General features: G+C 33.8%; 1 protein-coding gene across 1 annotated transcript in view; it reads left to right on the top strand.

Annotated features, from left to right (window-relative positions):
* The window catches only part of PSMD14 (proteasome (prosome, macropain) 26S subunit, non-ATPase, 14), a 43790-nt gene extending 18456 nt beyond the window's left edge, over window positions 1-25334 (top strand). The window contains exons 3-11 of the mRNA XM_010016634.1: window positions 85-156; window positions 488-607; window positions 1599-1669; window positions 2670-2820; window positions 15302-15409; window positions 18828-18902; window positions 21209-21334; window positions 22634-22696; window positions 24901-25334. Of these exons, the coding sequence (XP_010014936.1) occupies window positions 85-156; window positions 488-607; window positions 1599-1669; window positions 2670-2820; window positions 15302-15409; window positions 18828-18902; window positions 21209-21334; window positions 22634-22696; window positions 24901-24999 (885 nt within the window). The 3' untranslated portion in view covers window positions 25000-25334. The remainder of the gene's footprint in view (window positions 1-84; window positions 157-487; window positions 608-1598; window positions 1670-2669; window positions 2821-15301; window positions 15410-18827; window positions 18903-21208; window positions 21335-22633; window positions 22697-24900) is intronic.
* Window positions 25335-25814: the final 480 nt, after the last annotated feature.

Here is a 25814-nt window from a genome sequence, read left to right as displayed (position 1 = left end):
TTGTAATATGGAAAAACAAAAGAAAATTATTATAAGCTGCAGAATAACAGTGGTGTAGAAAATAATTATTTGTTCCTTTCATAGGGGCCACCGACAGATGCTCCTGCGGTCGATACAGCGGAACAGGTTTATATCTCTTCGCTTGCACTGCTGAAAGTAAGTGTTCTGTGTGTACTGCATCTGTGTATACTGTTGGAGGTAGGGCATCTGGCGCTTATCCAGAGTTTATGGACTTGTGCTCCTTAAGTGCTGGTCAGACTAGTTTTTAAAATAAATTAATGCTGTTTGGGACACTTAAAGAGTAAGAAACTGATTTTTATTACTTCTATTTTATTGGTTTCATTTTTGCTATTTTATAGTCCCTTATAGTTTCCAAAAGTGCTACAAGATGCAAATTATCTACAGATCAACAAAGCCTGAAAGAAATGTTCCAAGTCAAACTGGAACCTCCTGTTAAACATACAGTGTCATTTGGTCTTAATTCCAGATGTTGAAGCATGGCCGCGCTGGTGTCCCTATGGAAGTTATGGGTCTGATGCTTGGGGAATTCGTTGATGATTACACTGTGAGAGTGATTGATGTTTTTGCAATGCCACAGTCGGGAACGGTGAGTTCTTTGCAGCTAGACCTTGGTTATTTTGTTTGCTTCTGTGGCTTTTTTTCTGTATGGTAAATATTTTCTAAAAACTTTCCGTGCTTTCTCTCATTCATGCAGTCTTAAGGTATAACTGTGAGGTGTAATCGAACATGTCTAATGGATTAAAGTGTTTCAGTAAAAAAAATAGTTCAGAGATTTATTTTTAGCAAAGACTAGGACATAAGTGTGTGTAGCAATATATGGAGATATTGTATCTTTACGTATGTATAAATATATTGGTATAACATCACTTATAAGATTTATAAATTGATAACTTGCAGAACTCATACTGTGAGCCAAGGGAAGGATTCAAAATGTAAAAGGTTTGATTAGAAGTGTATCATGCCCTTAATTGTGATGGTACTATAGATATACTTCAAACATGCTCTCTTTGAGAGATCTTAGAGTGGTATGTCTCTTAAGTGATATTTTTGTTATATGAAAAAAATATTTATTTTAATTTTGAATAAGATATACATGTTATGAACAGATATTTTAAAGAGATGATGACCCAATGTGTAAAATTTGAATTTATAATTGACTTTTTAAAATTCTTTTATCCTGAGTTTATTCTATGCATTTGCACAGTACAAGTAGAATCTACAAAAAAATGAATCTTGAATAAACCTGTAGAGAAACAACAGGCCAGTGTTTGCAGAACAAAAAGAGAAGGAAAAGATGAATTTCTATGCCTATTTAATTGTGTTTACTTATAGTAAAGATTACATAAATGGCAATTCAAACTCTTCATTTAGTATTTTAAAAATCACATTTAAATACATTCATAAAAATTGTATTTTAAATTTAAGGATGTTCTATCAAGTAGTTCTAAAGTAGTCGGGTTGCCCAACATCGGCAAATGCTTATGAATGGTGTTTAAATTTGTTTGTGGAAAGGAAAAAGTTAAAAATACTGCTTTATGCAGAACTACTACAGTTTTTTTGTCTGTCTTCTACATCAGGGTGTCAGTGTGGAGGCAGTTGATCCTGTATTTCAAGCAAAAATGTTGGATATGCTGAAACAGACAGGAAGGTAAGTCACCCTAAAGAGGGCTGACAGTTACAAGTACTCCCTGCATGTTGTTTAAAAGGTACAGCTGGCTTCCGGCAAAAGTAGTGATCTGGGGGCTATTAGTAATGTTTAAAAAAAAAATAATTGGCCCAGAAATCAGGTAAGTAGCATAGCATCTCGTTCAGTCCACTTCATGTGTTTCAATTCTCACGACATTGTCACTCATGTTAAACCTACAGTTTTGATTATTGCACAGACAGGTTAGAATGCTGCTTAGTTTAGTATAGACAATTACTAGACAGTATCTGCTTAAAAGATTGATTTTTTGATTATCTTTTAATTAAGGTAAAACCCACAAGGTTGTAGCTTATTTGTGAGCAATTTTAATGAAAAGGGGAAATGATTTTGTAAAAGATCATAGTATTTAAATAAATCTTTATTTCACTCCTACCTCTCAACAGTTATCGCCTGCTTGCTCAAATTCTTTAACTGTGGGAAAAACTTCAAAATTAATGTTAGCAAAAAGCTCAGCAGCTGAACAGAACAGTGCAAATTGCTTTTTGACTGAGTTCCTAGTTCTACTGCTGATTTAATTGATATTTAATCCTTTCCCACCGTTTGTTCCCGTTGTCCATGTCTGAAATGGACTTTCTGCCGTGAAAATTCAACCCTCGACGCCAAGGAGTTAAAGAGTAGATATTTACTCAAGTGCTGAAAGGGTAAAAACTGGTTCAGGAAAGGTGTGGTAACAGGGTGAAAAACTGAAAGCATGATCTACCACTGTTAATGTGCATCCCGTAATGATAGCCCTCTTTTGTCTCATTTATTCATAGTTTCACCATACTATGGTGAGTAATTTAAATATTTCTAATGGTGTTTTTTTCACAGCTCATCCTAATTTATGCTCCGATACATTACTATTTCTTCTTACATTACGTGTTTTTGTTTTTAAGAATCTCAATGTCTTTTGGTTTTTTTGGTTTGTTTTTTTTTTTCTTCTTCTCTTTTCTTTTTGTTTCAGACCTGAGATGGTAGTTGGTTGGTATCATAGTCACCCTGGCTTTGGCTGTTGGTTGTCTGGTGTAGATATCAATACTCAGCAGAGCTTCGAAGCCTTGTCAGAAAGAGCTGTTGCTGTGGTGGTGGATCCCATTCAGAGTGTAAAAGGAAAGGTATAGTAGGCTTGCTGCCTTTTTTTTTTTCTTGTTTGTTTGTTTTTTGCCCCCCGTCCCCCAAAGGAACTTCAGGAAGATTTAATATAGAAGAACTATAAATATGTGCAAGTTCTTGACTTTTTCTGAGGCCCATTCTGCATTTTAAAAAAGTAAATTCTGATTGTAAATGAAAAGATGATTTTTAGTTTATTCTGTATCGTGTGTCAGTAGTCCTTAAATAGACTGGACATCTTCAATATTGTCAGTACACATAACCAATCATAATCCTCCCTTAATATTTTGCTGTTCAGGTGTCACTCAACATGGATGCAACCGATAATCCGCGTATGCATTGTTTCAGATATTACATTTTAGCCACAAAATCTAAGATCAATTACTAACAGTTTGGAATAGGTTCAGCCCCTTAACATGGCCACTAAGAAGACATTGATTTATAGGCATTGCATATGATGGCTTTTAGTATCATTTCTATTCCAAATGTTTTGGGGAATAAAACTTTACAGAAGACTTGGTATCAAGCATTTGAGTTTTTGAGAAGTGTGCAGATGAATGATTAAGTATGTTAAATGATTATGAAAAGAGATTAACTTGCAAAGCATATTGGGTTATAGTTGTCCTTTGTTGAAATCTCTTTTGTTCTTGTTTAGTTCTCTTTTTATTTCTTTCTAGCCCCATATGCCATTTTCCTATTTCCTGCCTCATGACAGCAGGGAGCAGCTCTATTATCACCTTCACAGAGCTGTCTGCAAATGTGAGAGGCAATTCGATTTTGCTCAACCACAGGGAGAGTGGATTAGAAAAACTACAGAATGTACAGAAATTGGCTAGGTGGTTTACTGCTTTAAAATACTGCTGAGGTGTTTTGTTTGAGCATGCACTCCCATTGTATTGTAGAATAATTATTGAAATGCGTCACGGTGTATATGGATGATATTAATGTAAATTTATAAATATTTTAAAAGGAAGTGTTCATCTTCTGTAAAGCTGTAGTATCATGTTTCCTGTGAGACAGATCATATTAAAGCTACCAAACAATTTCACTAAGGGTTCCCTTTATTTAATAATAGAATATTCTGAAGCTACAGTTGCATTTTCAGATGGGTTTTTTCTAATGCTGATTTTTCATAGCAAAGTTGTTTATGTAACAGGAAATAAAAATTTAATAGCTTCTAGTTGCTTGGAAGCTATTAGACATCTGAATCACTTTTGCTCCCTTTTAAATTGCATAAAGAGTAGAAGAAATTTTAGGTAGGGGTTTTTTTTGGGGGGAGAGGGCCAAACAGTAGAATATTTAATTACTCCTGACTTCCTTTTTCTAAAACTTTTTTCCTTTTGCTTTTTCTTATTTTCCTACTCCAGTAGAAATGTTGAAATAGGATTCTCTTTATTTTGTCAAAATACGATTTTCAGGACTACACTAATAATTAATTTAGACCTCAATAGCTATTCAATCCTTTAAGGAGTAAAGCCTCCCAGTAAATCATACTGCTGTTATACCACACTTGGACAGTAAATGCTTTTTATAAATTTTTTTAGGTTTTTTTTTTTTTTTTTGCCACTCTTGTTTTGCCACAGATGTCATCTTTGAGGGTCTTTGTTCTCTTCAAGTAAATAATCTTTTGTGTATTTATTTTGAATGTGAATAAATTTTTGTCCGTCTAAACATTTCTCAATTACAGCTCTTATGTCATTGCTGACAGTACTTGAGACAACTGGAAGTCTTCTAATGTTTGTTTTGCGTATGTGTCTAGCCGCTACAGTCAGATTAAATATAGTCTTAGGTTTCACATTACAAAAAAAAAGTTTACATCTGTCATTTTTTTGGCAAGTGCATCCTTAAAAGCTTTGAAATAGAAGGAATCCCCAAATTATGAATTCCACTAGTAATTAATTTCTTGATTTGGGGAGTGAGATTAGGCTATGGAATGTGTATGATTTATGATCCTGGTTGGCAAGATCACCTATATTTAAACATATTTTGATTTTTAAATGAACTGAAAGAACAGAAACATTAGAGCTCAAGTGGATTTCTTAGGTTAGGTTTGACTGCTTCATGTGCATGGACACCTCAATATAGCATCCAGTGCCTCTTCGTGTGTTAGGCAACTCAAGCCAAGCTGATTTCAGAGAAGTACCTGCTTTTTCTCAGTGCCAGCAAAAGCAGAACTGCTTGCAGAGGTAATTTTGCTGGTGCAGTTGCCACTATACTGGTGGGCTTTTGCTCATGTATGTAGCTGTGTGAGTCCAAGATCATTCCTCATTATACCTTTTACTAGCATAACTGTCTGGCAAAAAAATTACAGTGAACATGTGGCATAGAAGATTTTAATATGGTGTGTTTTGACTGAGATTAGATGTATTTAAAAACAAATTCCAAAATAACATATTAGCTAATTTTAAACCTGCCTCGGGGCAGGTCCGTGCCCGTATAAATTGCTATGGCTTATAGTCAGTGAAGCAGTCATGGTTGTGCTAGTGAAGAATAACCGGGGCAGAGGTTATTTTAATGTGTCAGGAAGTTGAAATGAATTCTGATGAGAAACCTCAGGTTCACTTTGAGTGGCTAAAGCATTAAAAAGCAGTTTGCCCTGTTACTGGTAGAAAGTGAAAACTTGTTAACTTCTTTGTTATCTGTCCTCATCTGGACACACATGTTCCAAACATCTAGGGATGCATGATAGTAATTTAAAGATCAGAATACATACAATTCTCATCAGTTTAAAAAAAAAAAAAAAGTTATGTCTTACTAAAGCAAATGAGCAAAAATAGTCATATAAAATCCTTATATAAAAATAAAAACCTCTTATATATCTGTGGATTAAATGCCAAATGCTTTAATGGCCATTTTAAGACTGTCATATTATTACATAAATATAGTAGGACACATGAAGGACAAATAATTCTAAATACTGATCTCACTACTTTCCATGCATATTCTTGCACATGCAGTATGCTTTTTCATGACTGTGTACCACATATAGCAATTTTTAAGCTAATAATGTACTAGCTGTCTGTAAAATAAACTAACAATAGGTCAGTGAATTTTAACTGAAGGTCAATGTCATCAGAACCCTCATCAGTTTAACTTTGGTTTGGTTTGGTTTGGTTTGGTTTGGTTGTTTGATTTCTATGAATGAAGTCAAAGTAAACATGCTGAAATATAGCCAGTGGAGCAACCTGGCTAGCTGTTGCTTCATCTCATACTTACTAATAAACCTTTCTTTTATTCCCTCAAGTGTTCCAGCGTGTGCAGTGGAAGTTGTAATTCATATTTAGAATATTCCACAGAAGCAGTAATTTCATTAAAGATCTGCAGTAAGCTAAATATTGACATTTCATATTTATTTCCAACATACAGTTTGAAATGTCTGTACAGAGAACTATATACCTTTGCCAAAAGTTAAAAATAAATTTTTTTTTTGGACTTTAACTTAACAGCTGTTCCTCACCTCTTAAAGAAAATATAACTACACCAAACTTACTGTAACATAGTATCTTTAACTCCACAGGCATTAAGAAAAAATGTGGGTTTTTTTTTTCTTTAAACTGTTTTAAAATTTAAATCTTTATTATAAAGAAGTCACCATTTGAACCAGTTTGTTTTTCTGAGGCATTTCACTGGTTTCCCTTGATTAATAATTGCTGGCATAAAGATCAGTAAAATATCCAAAATTGTCAGAAATCCATTTTGTACATCTGAGTAGTTTATTGGAGCTTATGGTGTTTAGTAGGATATGTAGCAAAATCTCTTATTAATACAGAAAAATCTAATGCCCATTATACCATAATTTTTTTCTATCAAGACACTGTCAGAATTCTTTTTTTTTTCTTTTTTCTTTTTTTTTTTTTTTTTTGATTGCTGAGGGGAAGACTTGTCTTTGTGATTTTTTTTTTTATAAATTCTACTTGCATGTTAATCATTTTCTGACTGATAAAACCAAATATGCAATGCATCTTTATGTTGTGCTTAAACCATATCTTGCCACTTTCATTGAAAGAGATACTTAGTATGGTATTTTATCCTTATCTTAATCTCATTCAGAGGGTACAATGAGAAAAAAACATATGTTTGGGTAGCCAAGTGAATCAGTATCATTCCAGTTGTAAATGATCTCAGGAGATCATCTAGTCCAACTTTGTGGGACAAGTCCAACTGTGTTGACAGTGTCAACATAGAGTTCAGACCACCTCACTTAGGATTTTGTCCACTTGAGTCTTGAGATAAAACAGTCTCTTAGAAATACCTGTTATATTTTTATTTAATACTTTATTTTTCTTGCAGTTTGTTGGTTTTGTTGGGTTTTTTTTTGTGTGGAGTCAGCAGTTCCTATTTCAGTTTATTACTGTGTCCTGCCACATACACATTGAAGAACCTTATTCTGTGGTCCGAGTAACCTCTTCTGGAATTCAAGGTTTGATACTTCAAAGAGTAGCCAGAGTGTGGGCTGTAGTCTGAAACCATTTTTTTCAAGCAGTTTCTTTTCAGTTGAAGTTGTAAATTGCTTTCTTTTGTTCAATTTATGAGATCTGTAGGATTTTATTCTAAAAGGAGTAACAAATGTGATGAACTTTATCATTTGTTCCTTTATTCATTTTTAAAATGTAAAAAAAAAACATACTTACGATGCTCCTGGAAGTCCCAAAGAGGGACAGTTACATTGTGTGTTTAAAAATATAAAAAAGGGAGGTAAAGTATTATTTGTCCTAAAATAGCTATTGTCTGGTGAGAAAGATGTTTTATCCTCCGTGTATAAATAAATTGCTGAGAAGAAGAGAGCTTAGTTGAATTGCTGCTGGAGGTCCATAGCAAAGTTGTGTCTGTCCAAAGCCAAGGTCATCTTGAGCAAGATCAAAATCTCAAAGTCCTTTGAGCTGTTAACAAAGAAAAATATCTTCAAATATTTAAATTTCTATTTAGAATGGTAAAGCATTCTACACCTATCCTAAAAGTATGGTGGCTCAAATACTGTACTTTGAAATGTAGCGTTCAGCGTATTTTTAATTCTTACTGTGCTAATGAGATGTTGTCCATTCTTCAAAATGGACAGAATTTAGGTAGGCATAGGATAAAATGCCACCACAAAACCAATGGTTGAACAGAGCTTTGTTGTTTATCTGATGGATGACCTGCTCTGGAGACCTATTCCATAAAACACTTCTCTTCCTCTTTTTTTGCCCATTGATACTTCCAAATCTAGGTGACAACCTGTGTGTAAGTAGTTATGTATATGAGCAATATGGTTTTGTTAATACCTGATTTCAGTTTTTAATTCTGCAGAGTAATAGACGGTCATTTTGTTGAGTGCTGGCCATAAGAGTAGTGATTTGCAAATGCTTTTGAGATCTGCTGCTACATTTACATTCCAGTTTAGATCAAATTTTCTATACACTACATTATCTTGACTTCCTGGCTGTGGGGAAAGACAAACTCTTTTTCCAAAACAACTTTTGTGTTGCAAATCCTCCCAGCTTATGAAGACAAATATGTATGGTGAACAGTTTTATAACTTGAGAGTCTAAAAGAGCGAAACCAGATGCAGATAAATTTAACAATTACTACTCTGAATATTGGAAATGCCATCTAGCCTCAAGAATTTTCTTCAGCTGAACATGTCTTATGCTAGTTTTCAAAAAAATTCCATGTTTTCAGACCTTTACTCTCTTATTAGCAGTACTACTTTGAACCTGTCCTTTTCCCTTGTTGTTTGAATTAACCATAGGATTGGAGGAGATGGTGACTTTTTTTAAGAAGACAAAAAAAAAAGCAATCCTTGAGATGTGTGTAGAGACTGGTATAATGCCTGAAATTTGACATTTAAAATAGCCCATTAAGAATTAAGTTTGTGAGTAGATTTGAGCCATCTAACAAGATTTTCTGTATATACCAAACTCTCCCTCCCCACTTCATGCATTTGTCTTAGTAACCTTTATCTTAATGAATCTTCCCCAGACACGAGTGAATTCAATAGTCATTGAGGTACAGCTTGAAAGTATTAACAAACCAGTAGATTGACTACATTGTCACTACTGCTTTGGATACATGTCTTTTTATTGTGAATTATTATGCAGATAATATTTTACAAGAAAATGGTGTTTTAAAACATGTGATACCTACAATTTCATGTTAGAATATTTTATACCTGGAACAACTTCCATTATTAGGACTGGACTTGCTAACACTTTTCTGTTGTAAAGGGAAAATTCTAAAATAGAAAAGATAACTTTACAATATGTAACTTCGGTTAAAATTTCAAGGGATACATTTCTGTACATTTTGTATAATGTCTAGTATATTTAGACACTATTACAGTACTGTGGTATTTCTAAACGGTGACTGAACAGAGCATTTGGTGCAGTAACCTGCATATCAGAGACAGAAACATCCTGATTTGATCTAGGCAAAAAAATGAGTTTCAATAGAAGCCTGATTTGGAGAATAAGGAAGTAAATATGTTTGTACTGGGTTTGATTACTGTTGATTCAATAAGGGTTGATGCTCTTTTTTTTCCTGAAGAATCACATTTGTAATTGCATCTGCACTACAGTGTTCTCAGTTCAGGATGTGTTTTTCTAAACCTAGGCATAAACTAAGAAGTATTGAACTGTTTTATTACTGCCAGTATACAACTGTTTTGTTACTGTTTTGTTTGGAAATCAGCTTTTCTTTTTTTATAGTATTTGCACAAATTCAGAATAACATTTTGCATATTTTACTTAGTAATTTTTTATGGGATGACAAAACTGTTAATGCTACTGTTCTAAAATTTGCTTGTAAACATCCTTTGAACTTGCTGTGATTCAATTAAGTGATGTATGTTTACCTACCAAAAATATACATAGGTTACTTCAGTTCATGCCCTTTCTTAGAAAAAAAGTTCCAAGAAGACTTTTGTTGAAAAGTATTAAATGTTTAATTTCCTTTTGCTGTGGTGGATGTAGAATAGTCCATTTATCGTCATTAAGGCATATAGCTTTAAAACTTGTGGTTTTGCTACTTGGGAGTTATGGATGCATGCCCTCACTTGTCAAAATAAATGCATTATACTGTAGTTCTCTCTCCTCCCAGTATGGATATTCAAGTTGTATTGCAGATTTGACCACAAGTAAGTAATTCTCTAAGGATGGAAAAGGAAAATGCACATACTCCTAGGAATATATTTTCCAGATCTAAAATTGACATTTTATAAATAATTTCCATGTTGCAAACTTCAAACTCACAATCACAGCAATTCAGTGATATGCATTTGGCATGAGTCAGTTTCAGTTCTTAGTGCTTTTCATTGGAAATGGCATAAAAAGTAAGATTTCTCTGAATTTTTTATGTTGTGGGCTTACAGGGGACAGAAGATGTTCTTCACTTGTAGTTGTCTAACAGTGCATGGCAGCATAAGTAACGAAATGGTCATAAACCCAAGCTGCACTTCTCAGGTCACATGTTCCATTTCATTTTTAAAGAATCTAGAAACAAACTAAGCAGTTGATAACAGGTCAGTTGCAGGTGATAAAAGAGATTTTAGATGGGACATTACTTCTTTTGCCACACCTGGCATAACCACGTTATATCCTTCACAGAGCTGTCTTTAAGCACTGGTATGTTTGTTCATAAACATATGGCATAAACAATATATTGCTATTTGAATTCTAAGGACACAATACATTTTTAAAGATAGTCACCATATGTCACAGATTCTTCACTGGAAAAAATATTGATGTTAGAAATGTTTTAAATTTAAACAAAAAAAGGCTGACATTTTTAACTGAAGTTTACCATTAAAACTAGTGGGTCTTGCACAACAGGACTGCTTCTGTCAATATTGTTTGTAGATTTGATATTGCTGACATTTAAGAATCAAGTGTGTAAAGTACTCTTGAAATTCTCTTAAGTGGGTAAAATTACCTTTAAATTTTTTTTTTTTTTTTTTTTTTTTTTTTTTTTTTTAATTAATACCCCACAAATTTATGAAGACTATTTTAGAAAATGTGTTAATATTTATATGGCATTCACATTCTCAGAAGCAGCTAAAATAAGTCTGGATACTAAGCGTCCTAAATTTTAATCAAGCCATTATTTTTAATAACTATGTACAGACTATAAAAGGCCAGATTTTTATCTAGTTAGTAATTGAGGCATCGAGTGCTTGTCTGAGATGGTGAATAACTGTGTATCATATTAATTATAGCTATCCTCAAATTTATTAAGTACACTTCAGATAATTGTAAATTTTGTTTCTAAAAATATATTATGCAGGCTCTACTGTGGGTTGTTGACCCTAGGGGAATGCTTAAAAAATTGCTGTATAGTTATTGTCTTTTTAGATTATTATGCTTTTTGAAGCTAAGACAGATGTACAAAAAGATGCAGTTTTTATTTTGTATTGGCAGCTTCCAAATATTTAGTATCTATTTCCAAGAGCTGCAATTAGTAAAGCATCCATGGTACTGAAATCCACACATCCCACAAGCTAATTATATTTGCAAGGTCAGATTGAATACATATTTTCAGAAAAATAAAGGGTTATATAAATGTGTCTTCTACTTGGCTGTTATATCACAGTTTGTTGATCTGGAGTATAATGTGTACAATTCACAAATTTGTCTGATAACAGAAAGTGGTGTGTGATTGTGTTTATTTTACTAACCAGTATATTCACAGCAATCACTTCCAAATATCTCTCCAGTAAAGATGTGTTAATTACAAAACAGACAAGGTCTTCTATTATATTAAAGCTACTAACAAGATCAGGAATCACACATGTAAATAGCATCATCAACCCCTATTTTAGTCCTCTGTTTTGATCTGTGAGTTGCGCATAGACCAAAGGTGCTATTAAAGACTCAGTATATGAAATAGGCAGCATTATATGAACAAAATTTATTCAACAAGAAAACAGACCTTTAACATGAATTTAACAAGCCTGAGAAATTATAAACTCTCATATGCTGCAGATTCATGCAGTGATAATAAACAAAAAAGGAAAGTAAGAGGTTTCCTTAAGCTAGCCAAACTGCTAATGGTTTTGTTATAAGCTGTCTGCTGTTGAAATGACCTCTGAAAAGTCTGAAGACTAGGAAAAATTAAATGGTCAGAGTGGTGAAAGAGTTGCACTGTGGAAGTGAATTTGGAAAAGAAAATATCTACCTTCGTATTGCTGGAAAATATCCCAATGACAGAGACTTTTGTTTAACTTTTTAATGTTTTTACAGAAAGGGAATTTAGCATGAAGCTTGGAACCTGTAGTTTTTACTAAAACAGCGCACACTGTGTTAGGCAATTTAAGTGCAATGAAAGCTTAAAATTTTTGGATGAGAAATACTGACTTACAATAAGAATCTAAGTAACTGAGTGGGGTTTTGTGCTACTTTTAATTAATCCTTGGGAGGTTCTTTGTTCAAAATACTGTGTCTAAAGTTTCCATCATAGAATACGGGGTGACCATGTTGCTGTCATCCAATTGCATCATGCTGTACTTCAAAATGCACAAATGTGGAGAGGAGACTTCAGCTTGTACACACCTCCAAGTGCTCACTGGGGCTTTTTTCTTGAATCTTACTGTGGCATAATTAACACCTACTTCACCCATTACTCATTAGTACACTGGACATTAATGAGTCTATTTTTTTTGGTATAATCCTCTAAAGCGGGGACTGGTCTGTGCTCACTGTGAAAAAAGCAATTGCATATCATAAAAATGAATATGTAGGATTTATTGTTGTATTTATGTTTTTATTGCGTGTTAGCTCTAAATTTAGTCTCCAGGTTGTTGAACATGTTAGTTTCTTTAAGATGGTTGCTATAGTGATAGCAGCAAATTCCTTTAATCTTAGTGTAGTTAAAGTATTTGATTACCATTGGTCGTCACAGTGCAACTGAGACAAGAAATATAATTCACACACTTACTTTTTGTACCCCTCTTGAGATTATAGAAATTGCAATTTTATACATGTTTAAAGCTTAATATTTGTGATTTTAATTTTTCATACCACTTTCTGTTAGATTGATATTTGTCCTACTCAGGAAATACTCGCATTTCATTCCTTCAGGAGGACAGATAGAACGAGCAGTCCTTTTCCACACAGATAGTACCTGAACCATAGTAAAAATTACTTCTGGTCAGAACTAGAGTAATATTCAGTACCACTCAGAAATATTTTAGCAGCTAGTTCTCATATTTTAATGTGAAATTTATCCAAACATAACCTTGAGAGCACCGAAATGTTGAATTTATTATCAAAACCATCTTTTTTTTTTTTTCTTTTTTATTTTACATCACTCAAGTCCCAAAACAAATCCATGCTGGCCAATGCCATTCATTCATGCATAAGCTCAACATTACCTAGTGAAGTTCTCTCCGTTAGGCTCAAACCTAGAGGCATGGCCGTTAATAAGATATAAAGCAGCTTCTTGTGATACTAGTATACTGCCAAGTTCATGTTCCTTGCTCCTCAGGGTAAATTTTTACTTGCTTGGCTTTTTTTTTCCCTTTGTCTAGATAGTCTCTGGAGAACTTGTGGTGTGGAATTTTTTTGCTTTGCTTGACTTTTTAATTTATCTTGCCTGTTTGTTACAGTTGGGCATTTCCAGGTGTTCATAAATTAGAGCATTTGGTTAAAATGGAACACAGGCAGATACATAGAAAAGCGTGTCAGAAGTGGTTTTGAGATAAGAGAAAAATCTACTAGCAATTTAAAAAAAAAGGGGGGGGAAATAATTACTTTGTATGTTGCCACAAAAAAAGTATCAATACATAGAAACTTTCAGATTTTTTTTTGAGAATTAAGTTTTGTTCAAATGTAATTTTTTTTTGTAGCATTAGTATTGGATGGCATGCTGTTGCTGCATATTAAATCCAAATAGTGTTTTGGTTTTATTATTGTTCAGAAAAAAAATGTCACTGTTAACTCATTGTAATTGGGTCACAACCTAACATTTTTAATAAAGAAGATTATTCAATACATTTTCTACGTGCAGTTTTAAGACGTGACATATGCAGATGGGTCTGGCCAATCAGCTGAGGGTCTAGGCAATAGCCCTTAGTGGCACTGAGTCAACACAACTGAAATGGTTGGCTCCCAGAAGTGAATACAACAGGTGATAAGTTATTAGTCTTTTGCAATTTATGCTTGGGTAATTTCTTTTGCTATAAACACTTGCCAATTAATGTTACTTCCACATGAATGACTTCAATATTTATATTGTGATCCTACCAAATTGCATATGTGTTTAGTTACATTTGTGTAAATGGAGAGGAAAATGCTAGAACAAAGTGGAGACTCTGTTGCTTTCTCTGCAGCCTTTCAGTGTCAGTGATTGTTTCTTTGTTTTTTCAACGAAAGATTTGATCCGGGTCTGATTCTTCAAAATACCAAACCAGCCATATAAATTCATCTGTTGGTGTCCAACCCACAGTATGGAGAGGAAGTGAATAATAATGATTGTAGAAAAGCTGTTAAAATAAGTTTTCAAGTATTTAATTTAGTGAACTGGAATAACTCTTCAAGCATACGCAGACAAGATGCCTGCAAACTATGCCTGTCCTATTTCTGTGGATGTATAAGGCTGTATATGTACTTGTCCAGTTGAAAAACTGGGCTCTAGACAAGAAAACTTACCTTGCAATTACAAATCTGTAATGGCAAGTACCCAGTAAGTGTGGGTTTGAGTGTATTGTTGGTATGTTCTCAGTTCTGTTTCATCTCACATGTCTTGGATAGGGGTATGGGGTTTATTGTATGGGACCATGAAATCCTATTTCCTAGGATTTTCATGGACAAATTCAGCACAGAACACAATAAAAAACAGTGATGGTTTTACTTTATTTGCAATGCAATAGCACTGAATACTACCTGCTGTGTACCTTTAAATCATAAATGACCTTGGTTTTCTTTTACTCTATTTTTTACTCCTGAGCATGACACTGACAAGGACTTTTTAATCCATCAGACAGTTTATAGACCCTTTCGTAGTCACAAGAAGCAAAAAGCATCTGACTAGAAGGGAATACATGGGGCAAGTTCCTTGCTGGCTATAATTTTGTTGTCATTTCAAGTATTGTGGTAGTATAATTGATGTGACAGGACTGGGCTTTAGACTTGGTCCCTTAGCTTGTGCTCACTTTCAGTTTTAGCCTCTCTCTGTCATTCATTTTGATTGGGTAAGATTTAGGTGACAAACATATGCATACCATTGAAGCTTAGAGTAAGCCTATATAAAAATTCCATGTTATATGATGATATCATGTATATAAAACTTACAGCTCTGTGGAAAAGGTAATAATTGGTGTCACCTTACAATACAAAGTAGTTTACTGTGCTGATAGCATAGCCAGCAGGAGGCTCTTTTTTATTAATATTATAATTAAATGATTTTCTGGATAAAGGCCAAAACCAGATGAGAGTTGATTGTGCCTTGTCCACTGTTGCTTGGCACTATTAGTTGCATTTTCTAAGAAGAATTGACTTGACATCTTGTTTTTTACAGGTTGTTATTGATGCCTTCAGATTGATCAATGCTAATATGATGGTCTTGGGACATGAACCAAGACAAACAACTTCAAATCTGGGTCACTTAAACAAGCCATCTATCCAGGTAAACCTAGTGTTGAAGTCCTGTAAATTGCAAGATTAGTTCCATAGTTTTGGGGAAGGTACCTAAAACCAGTAAACTACAAATTGTTTATTGTTCTCTCTCTAGCATTTTTCTGCATGCATTTATAATTGATGTGATTCATCAATGGAGTTGTATATGTGAAGGGTTTAAAATTGAGCCCTAAATTAGCTACCTAAGTGTGAATGTATGTGTAAGTATATACAGCAAAGGTTAAAGTACAGATTTGTGGAAATGCAAACTTTTAAAAGTGACAATTCATGTCACAGCACCGTGTGATGCAAGATAGGCAGTTTTCAGTGCTGCAATGAAAAATTGCTGCTTATTAACATCTCTGCTTTCCTAAAGGTAAATTATTCTGAAGCAAATTACAGAAAAAGTTCCCTCATCATTAATAATACTGTCTTTCTACTGTATACTTATACTTGTTCTTGCTCAATATGTAATCTAGATTTATCCTTGCATTGTGTCTTAAATAATTGATGTCTGATTTTTACATAATGCAGTAATTCGCTGAAAAAATGGTGGAGTAGGAGATTCATTGGATAAATAGGATGCTTGATCAGCCTCAACTGTAATGTTTCTTTTGAGTAGGCTGTCTTATATTTCTTTGCAAGCATTTGCGAAACTTAAATATTCAAAGTTTGGTTTCTGAAGTTGACTTTCACTAGTAAGGCAAAAATATTGGTCTTCAACAAAGGAAATTTTTACTTTGAGAAATAGCTTCTGTCCTGAAATAGGTATCCTCTGGAATGATTAATACTTCTATCTGTCTCATTCTTCTGCCTCGATGTTGTTTGGGTTTTTTTTCCTGTTTTCTTTCCAGAAATTTTTTTTCCCCATACTAAAATGCACGTGTACTTGAAACCGTGAAGTCCAATTCCTGCTCTTTTAATCCATTACTTGAATAATAAAAGTAAGATTTCTTAGATAAATATCTAAGAAAAAGACCCTACACTACTCATAGTAGAACTGAGATGAGGGTTAAATTTCTGCTGTAATAGTTATCCTTTGGGAGTTACTAAATCACCATACCCCTGTCTTACAGAAGATCAATTGTTTTTATTACTAATGTGTTGAAACCCTTTACTATTTATAAAAATGCTAGCCAAAAAAATCGGATAATTAAAGAGTGTCTGCTTCAGGAGGTGGTTGTGGTTTACTTTTGATTTTTGAATTGGTAAAAACTGCAAACTATAAGAGTATGAAATAAGCAGCTAATACTCTTGATTGGATATAGGCAAGTCCATGCTTGCATGTTTAAGGGCTTTTCTAATTGGGCTTTTCTGGACTATGTGAAATGATCTCCCTTGTAAACCCCTGTAGTATTCTTTTAACTTCACTGTTTTAAGATCACTGTCACTACAACATGACATATTTTGGCCATGGGAGCTTTGGGTTTCTGTTGTTAGAGTGGGTGGTTTTTTTGTGGGGTTTTTTTTTTTGTAATTTGGCAGTGTTAAGCTTAAAAATCATAGTTTAAAATGATACTCTGTTCTTAAAACTGAAAGGGCTCTTGCAGTTTTGTTTTGCTTTTATTCTAAGGTCATGAATAAAATTCTGACCCAGTTAGGGTCAGCAGCAAACTTAATATTGATTTCAGCTGGGCTAGAAGCAGGAATTTTAAGACATTACTTACAATCTCAGGAATAAGAATATTGCATGGTTTGACTTCATGCTTCTTGTTTTTTGTTTTTGGTTTTTTGGGTTTTTTTGTTTGGTTGGTTTTGGGTTTTTTGTTTGTTTTTTTTCCTTGTGTTCCCTTATCAACAGTTTTTTTTACTTGCTCTTTGTGCATGTGATTTGAAAGGCTTGTTGGAATGATGGTTTTCATTTGAAAAAAACACATGAAGAACAAGCTTTGCTTTAAAGTGTTTTGTGGGCTTTCATTTAACCTGTTGCAGTGGCTAAACTACAACTGCTCTTCAGGTTTGAAGTGGAATAATTGCTTACTTTTTGCATTTGTCCACTCTTCTAAGGAGTGGTTTCAGAAGGTGAGGGGAAAGAGGACAGTTGGGGAAGGCAAAGACGTTTGTCAAATTTTGGGAATTGTAGAAGACTCCCTAAATATCTACAACCGAATTTAAACACGAACCCCAAAACCTGATATACAGTCGTTTTGAGGGGGATAAGAAAATGGCAGTGGAACTACCTACTGCTAATATTTTCAACCATAAATTACTCTATTGATGATAAACTCTGTATTTTACAATTTTAATTACAGTAAGTGGCGCAAGTAAATGGTAATCTGGAACTGCTGGTTCTCATAAATGTAACCCTTAAAGTTACCCTTAAGTAGCTTTGTATCTTCGTATATGTGTCTGCAAAAGAAATCTGTTTAAAATGTATGTATGAGAACATTTTCAGCTTTCATACAGATAATTTTGGAATGCTGAAATATTAAGTTGCATAAGATGCAAATACACATTCATGCTGTATAGCTCTAAAGAATCTATTTAAACATAAATAGGTGCAATGATTTAAATGTAAGCAGTATTTATCACTAATTCTTCATATTTGATGTATGATTTATCATATCTCATTTCTAAATGTATGTCATGTCTAAAATTTTATATGAAAAATAAACAATTTTAGGTGTGATGAGGATTTAATATAGAATTTTCTTAACCTGCCGCATCCCCCAAATATTAATCCAACTCACCCTTAAGTCATAAATAATAATAAATTATGCAATGCACAGGAGCAAAATAGAAGATACGCATGTAGGTGCCACTTAACCTAATCTCAGTCAATCAGATTGTGATGTACAAGTTTAAGAGTTTAAGGCCAAATTTGCAAAGGGCATAATTATAATGAAGAGCTTTTTTTTTTTTTTTTTCCTTGTAATTGAAAGTTCAAAAATAAAATTAGCTTTAATATGCAAGGTTAATTTGATGCACATAGTCTAACCAATACCTGACATGTTTAATCACCATTTCAGGTACTCTTTGTATTGTATCTTAGAGAACGAAGTTGGGAATGTTGGCAATGGTTGTAAATAGCCAACATTCCTTTGTTTGTAAAAGAAAGAGCCTTATTTTAATAGAAGTGATAATCAAATTTATTGAGAGAGGAAGGATTTGAGAGAAATATGTTTGTGCATATGTATCGGTCAAATGTTTACAGGCAGTTACCACTTTATCCTATGATAGTTGTTACTGTGTGAAAAAATATGTGGTTTAGAAATAGAAAGTATAATTGTCAGTTAACAAATACTGAAAGAGAAATAGGAACAGGTATATTTACTTTATACCTACTTATAGTCTTTTTGTATTTATTTCTTTGTGGTTTTTATTTAAGTAATGTTTGGAGATGGCTGTATTTAAATTGACACTTTCCTTCTAGTATTTCATTTCAGGGGTGGTTAATTTTTGTGTAAACTTTCCCCTGAATTTTACAGGCACTAATTCATGGACTAAACAGACATTACTATTCCATCACCATCAACTACAGGAAGAATGAACTAGAACAGAAGGTAATTGTTTTAGCTTTTATTCAGAGGACAAAGAGCACTATATACCCTAAATATTTAAGATTTGTGGCAAAATTCTGATTTCAACTGCTGATGCTTTTCAGTAGGTGTTTTGGCTACTGGAGCAGATGTCTTCTCTTCCAAAAGCACACGTGTAGTCATGATGATGAAACTTTCCAAACCCACATAATAAACTTTCATATAAATAGTGTGACAACATTTTTGTCCCCGTGGTTTATGGAAAGTTCTCATGCTGTTCTCTGCACGTAACAGGCTTGTGCAAAGTTTCAAGCTGAAAGACATACTAGCTGTCTTAGGTTTTCACAGGCTGGAATTCCTGAAGCTAGAAGACCATATATTACAAAATGAAATTGTATAACCAAGGAATCTCAGGTTTTAACTGGCTATAATCACTTCAACAGAAGGTGTTTCCAGTTGGTATGAATGGAGCTCCCCAAGACTTCACTGAGCATCAGGAAGTAATGATGCCCTGCATTTACAGAAAAAATACTGTGCAGTTACGGACAGCAAGTTGTGTTAGTTACTTTTGTATCACTTTCTCAGTTACAAGTGAAATCTAGGTTGACAGTCTCAACCAGGAAAGCAAGCAGAAAAAAGCTTACTTATCTATGGAATTTAATTCTTGGAGAGCCAGATTCTGTCATCAGTTATACCTGTATATGTTCAGGGCCTTTTAAGGGCTATAAACTGATCTCAAAGTTGGAGTTTATGGTGAAATAGTAAAAATCGTTTTCTTAGTTTGACTTTTAGTGGGCTAGAAGTAATAAGAAAACCCAATTTTGAATAATGAGAGCGTAACCATGCAAGTCATGGAGTTGAAAAGAATTTGCAAAATGCATAACCCTTTTTATTGACAGTATCAGAATTGCAAGACCTTGCAGTTACTGAAAAGAGTAACTGATTCAACAAAACTTAATTCTCTCAGGCAACTGCCAGGGAAGCTTGCAGAGGTTACTGTTTCTGTTCAAATACAACAGTGTGGCCAATCCAGTCTTTCTGAAGTTCCAATTGTGTATTTTCTTTTACACATACAAGTTATTACCTTTGCAAGTAGGAAAATAATCTTGACCGAGTTAGGGAAACTTTAATGTGTGAGGCAGTAACTATCTCCACACATCTTTCATAAGGCAGGTTCATATATATCTCAAAACCCCCTCATGGTGGTGGTGATCTGTTAGCTCCATCTGTAGTAAGAGTACATGCTTCATGTATTAGATGAGGAGCCCATCACACCAAACCATAATTATAAAACCCAGATAGCCTAGCTAAACTGTCCATATGCAGTTTGCCTACAACTCCTTCTGTCAGTAACTAAGATCTTGCTAATACAAATTATGACACAAACTTTCAACTTGGTTCATATGTTCCAAAGCCAGGTTTCTGTGGGAACTGTGCATAGGATGTAACAGGCACTTTTATTCAGGTGGTAGCAATTACAGGGTTTATGGGCTCTCAAAGATGTCTACAGTAAATGTCTGCAGATTGAAGGAAAGCTGAAACTGTTTCCTGAAAGGGTCCTCCCTACAGTCCTCAAGCGTGTAGAAGAGCCACAAAATATGCTTTCTCTATTAATGAAAATTAGGAAATTGCCTATGTAGCTATTCCTTCATTCTTTAAAGAATAACATCAGAGTGTCAAGTAAAACATTTCAGATATTTCTGATAGTCCCCACATTTATCACCATCAAAACTCTGCATCACTTTATCATGTTGTTTTTAAGGCTGTTTGCTTTATATGAGGACAAACATATGCGAGTCATGCTTAAGTTGCTTTTGAAGTTCACTTCATCACGACTGTGGCACCTGCTTGTATATAGTTCAGGATAACCAGTGAAGCGTAAATAACTGCTTCATACATTTAATCCAAGCATTAAAATATTTTCCAACTTTGTCAGAGGCCAGGAGCTTCAACCATTCCTTCCTTGGCAGCTAAAACCTTTCTATTAGCTCTCCTACAATGCAATTGTGCACTCTCAACTACAGAGAAAAAAAAAACAACAAACCAACCCAGAAGAACAACCTAAGTATTCCTGTCAAAGGTAATGTGGCCCTGGCTTCCATGCCTCATTTTCATATCTAGGGTTCAAGAAGTTTGATCTTTTAAAATTTATGCAAAATCTACCATCTGCTTTAGCAGAATAGTTAATTATTGTATTTCCTGTGTTTAAACAATGTAAGATGAATGATTTTTATTATTCCTACTATTATAAATTGTTCTTCTGTCCAAGATCTTCATAGTATTATGAATGTATTTTACAATGAATGCTTTAAAGAGGTTTTGTTTTACAGATGTTGCTAAATTTGCATAAGAAGAGTTGGATGGAAGGTTTGACACTTCAGGACTACAGTGAACACTGCAAACTCAATGAAACAGTAGTGAAGGAGATGTTAGAATTAGCTAAGAATTATAACAAGGTATTCGTATCCCATAACAAAAATATAACTGTAGCTGTGTTTATGAAGTGAAGAAATTAATTACTTAATTTCAGAAGTAAGGAGTTGATTATCACAAGGTTTGTCAAAATGACTTGTGAAAGGACTAGACTATAAGAATAAAACAATTGTGGCAGGAACTCTCTTGGACCTTGGTGGGGTTTTGATTTTTATAATCTGTTTTCAGCAAAGAGTTTCTTGAGATTTGGTTAAATTAGGCACAAGTGTGCCTTTAATGGCCTTGTGGAGACTGTGTTTCTTATTAATCAACTATGTATAGTTTCTATGTGAAGTTGCCTATTAGCTCTTCAGCCTTTGCCATCTGACTTATTGCCCTGAACTAGCAAAACATTTAATTACATGTTTTGCTTGGAAATATGAGTCATTACATCAATTTTGTATTTTTACTTAGTGAAGAGAATATAAGATCGCTGTAGATCAAAACAAACGGTTGTATTCTTCATTCCCTCAGTCAAGGACTACTTGACCAGTATAGCAGAATAAAGGTTATTTATCTGTATCATTCCAGTAGATAGATACTGAGTATTTAGAACACATTCTAAAGCTCAATTCAAAGTTCTTTTTAGACAACAAAATTATTATTGGTGGTGTAAGAATGCGGAATCAGAGTTATGGGTACTGTTTTAATACTGGCACTTACATTTAGAAGTATTTTTAATAAATACAAGATCTCACCAAGCACTCTGAGTAGTAAGCCTGTGCTTTTTTTTTCTTTGATTTCATAAAGGTTCTTAAAACCAAAATTCAATAGTATATTTACTAGATAAATTAATGGATTTACTTTATAAAGACACTGTGTTTGAAGGCAACAGAACATTATAAAAATGTATTAAAATAAGTGACTTTAAACAGTATAAGGATTTATTGAGATCAAATCTCCAGCAGGTGAAACAATGTAGATAATGTTATTTGGGTTCTGCTTTTCTAGTTTATCTTCAACCATCTTTAACTATTGATACTGCTCATTTAAGATTTTAGCTTAAAAAACGGGTTTGTGAATATCCGACAATAAAACCATTCATGAGTATTTGCCTTGATCTTTTGCACTAACACTTAGTAATTAAAACCACGTCTGCTGAAAAGCTGAAGTACCTTTCCTTTTGACTTTCTGAAATGTGTTGTCGTTTGATTTTTTTTCCCTTTTTTTTTCCCTTTTTTTTTTTTTTTTCTTTTAAGAGAACTATATTTTGAGAATCTTGTGGCTTGGGGGAAAAGTAAATGAAATCTGAAACACTGACCTTTTCTGTGTTTCTTTCACAGGCTGTTGAAGAAGAAGATAAGATGACACCTGAACAGCTGGCAATAAAAAATGTTGGCAAGCAGGTGAGGTGTGATGAATTAGAGTGAGGTGGAATGATATGCTTCGTTCATTCTAAATACTAATTTTTCTACATGTGTGTAGGTGATTTTAGTTCTATGTGCAAGATATTCGCAATGCTCCAAATAATTTTTTTGTCAAAGACTGTTGTATAAGGAACAAGGCTTTCGACAAAATATCGTTAGAATATCTGCAAGTTATGTTCTACATGTGCTTGTATTACATGCTGAGGAGCAGTGTTGAAATTTGGTAGTTTTTCTTTTTGCCATTTTTTTTCCCACTTCCTTCCAAGAAAAGGCATGAAGATATCCAAGTCTGTCTCAGAGAGGCCAAAGCCAAAGGTGTAGAGACTTTAAAAATAGTAATAATTGAGAAAAGGTGGGAGTGTTGTTTATGCGTTATGATGGCTAAAGAGCCAGCTCATCCCTATCTTTAGTTCATGAACACGTTGTCAGTGTTTTGCTCCAATACGCATGTATGCGAGTAACCTGCATTTCTTTGTATTGCCGTTGGAGGAAAAACATTTAGGACCATAGCTGGAACTGAAAACACTCACTCAATTCATTCTATCCTTTTGCAATGTTTGGGATATAATGTCCTTGTAGAAAACTTGACAGAAAACTATTTCTCCATTTGTTTTGATCATAAAGGTTCAGGAAATGTGCTTTGGTGGGCAAGAGGAGAGCAAAACAAGCTTGTGAGAGGTGTTCAAATTCCAGAAGGGCAATGGAAACAAGAAATAGCTTTAAAAATATGCAATGTGTCCTTAAAGAATGAGTATTTACTGCATTGCTAGTAGCAGTAGAAGAATTTAAAGGATTCTGGATTGCTCTTATGTGTCAGCTTCTAGCAGCAATGTCATAACACATCTGCACTATTGTGCAGTCACTTGTGTATTTCTGTATCATTCAGAACAATGGAGTTTATGCCCACCTACACATACATAAATATATGTATAAAATAAAACATTTAAGAAGGATTGTATTTTAAGGGTAATGATGTCATCTGAAATAGAAGTTGAGCTCCACTTTAAATCATTATGCATAGGTGAAAAAAAAATAATTTTCATACAGTTCTTTAAAAAGAGGGGTTTTTTTCCTGATAAAATTAAGTCGTTAAATTACAAAATCATTCAGTTAAGTAATTCCATTTGGGTTTTTTATGCAACTTGTATAAAAAGCTTTGCAAACACACAGCTGCTCACAATAGAGATGTTATGTTATTAGGCTGCATAATTTGCTAGGAACATAGAGAATATTGGAGAACTGTATGATCTTTGAAAATGAGTTATTTAAGAAGGACAGTTTACACAGATTTAAGAAGGACAGCTTACACAGATTTTCTAGTGCACTTTTATGTTAATTTAAATGGGTTCATTAGATTTTGACAATAATTCTTTTTTTAAAACTTCAAATTCCCACATGATTGTCTTCCATATTTTAATTTTTATACACACAAGAAAGCTACAGTAGTAGTTCAGTAAAGTTTAAAAATGTGGTTTTCAATGCGCCTGATAATTTTGCAGTATTTGGAGATTAATTTCTTAATCTCAATTCCGAAACTGAAGAAGTACATGAGCATGGTTTTTGACCAGAAATAATCTCATTGTTCTATGCAGATGCCCACAAATGCCCACATCAATTGAGTAATAGTGTGTGGGGATGTGTATTTTCAGAACACTGCTTAGGCTTAACGTTCGGTTTTTCAGAACATTTGAACATAGCATAGAGCTTTTTTTTTTTTTTTTTAATAATTTTTATGTGTATAAATATGCTCATTACTTGCAGTCAACTATTCAAAGACTGTGTTAGATAGTGCTAGAGTCTTACAGGATTAGAACACACATTTGTACAACGATCTCAAAACAAATTGCAATGTTCCAGAACCGAGATTAAAATATTGGCCTTAATGAGATGTATAGTAAATTCGACGTACTGTGTGTCGTCCTAAAAAATCACAGCTGTCATGGTTACTCTTCAAATACTGGGTAGGAATTTACTTCCTAAACCTATTCTCAACTTAGTATGGACTAATAAAACCTTACTCATGAAAATTCAGTTATTTGCTAGGTCTTGTTTGAATGGAACATTTAGGAGCTTTACTGGCATGTGTTCCTTAACTCACAGTCATCTTAAATAGACCTGAAGTAAATGAAATCCTTCAGAAATGTCCTTTAGTCATTTCTCTCATGGCATCCTTTGTATTTCAGGACCCCAAACGTCATTTAGAAGAGCACGTGGATGTGCTGATGACCTCAAACATTGTCCAGTGTTTAGCTGCTATGTTGGATACAGTTGTATTTAAATAACCGATTTACTGTTTGTGATGCTTTCTGTGTATATTTGTTTATTGTTTCTAATACTCACAAAACAGAGACTGTTGAGGCCATATTTGATGGAACAGAGACATCTGACTTCATTTGCAGTGTAAGTGCAGCACTGTAACACCTTTCAGTCTCTAATTGTGCAGTTACTTCAGTTTCTTTGGTTTCTTTATGTCAGGGTCTTTACAGATTCCAAAGAATTCAAGAACACAACATGGGCAAAAATGTATTACATTTTCATTTAATATTTGGGGGGAAAAATCAGTAGTACATATATATTTTGATTGTTGCAACATAATAAAAATACATTTACAAACCTGTCTTTAAGTTCTGGAAGGTCTTTTTTTGAAGAAAGGACAGTGGGAATTAACAATGTAGGAGAAATGTTGGTAAAGGTTTATTTCTACCCATTGTGGAACTACTGAGATATGAATTGCTAGGACAGCAAAAATTCTCTAATGAAATTTGGTTCCCATTGGTTGCCAGATACTCACATTGAGATTAAAAAAAATCATTAAATAAAAATTGTCGTAGCGCTGAATTCTGAGGATGTACAAAACCCAAAATGCTGAAAATTCCCCTGCCAGCTCCCTTTCAATATTATTCAAGCCCTCATATTCGCAGAAGACAATTGACCTTAAGAAAATGAATTCAGTTATGCTGATAACTGAATCACACAACTTTCACAAACGGTGTCATAAATAGCAGTATTCTGAGAATAAACATTAAAGTGATAGAAGCTGTTCTAGATTATATGAACCCTCCCTCCTGTGAAAGAGAACGTACACAAGATGTCCATA

This window comes from Nestor notabilis, unplaced genomic scaffold (assembly GCF_000696875.1).
Source record: "Nestor notabilis isolate BGI_N333 unplaced genomic scaffold, ASM69687v1 scaffold25186, whole genome shotgun sequence".
NCBI classification, from domain to species: Eukaryota; Metazoa; Chordata; class Aves; order Psittaciformes; family Psittacidae; genus Nestor; species Nestor notabilis.
This window is presented reverse-complemented; position numbering and strand designations above follow the sequence as displayed.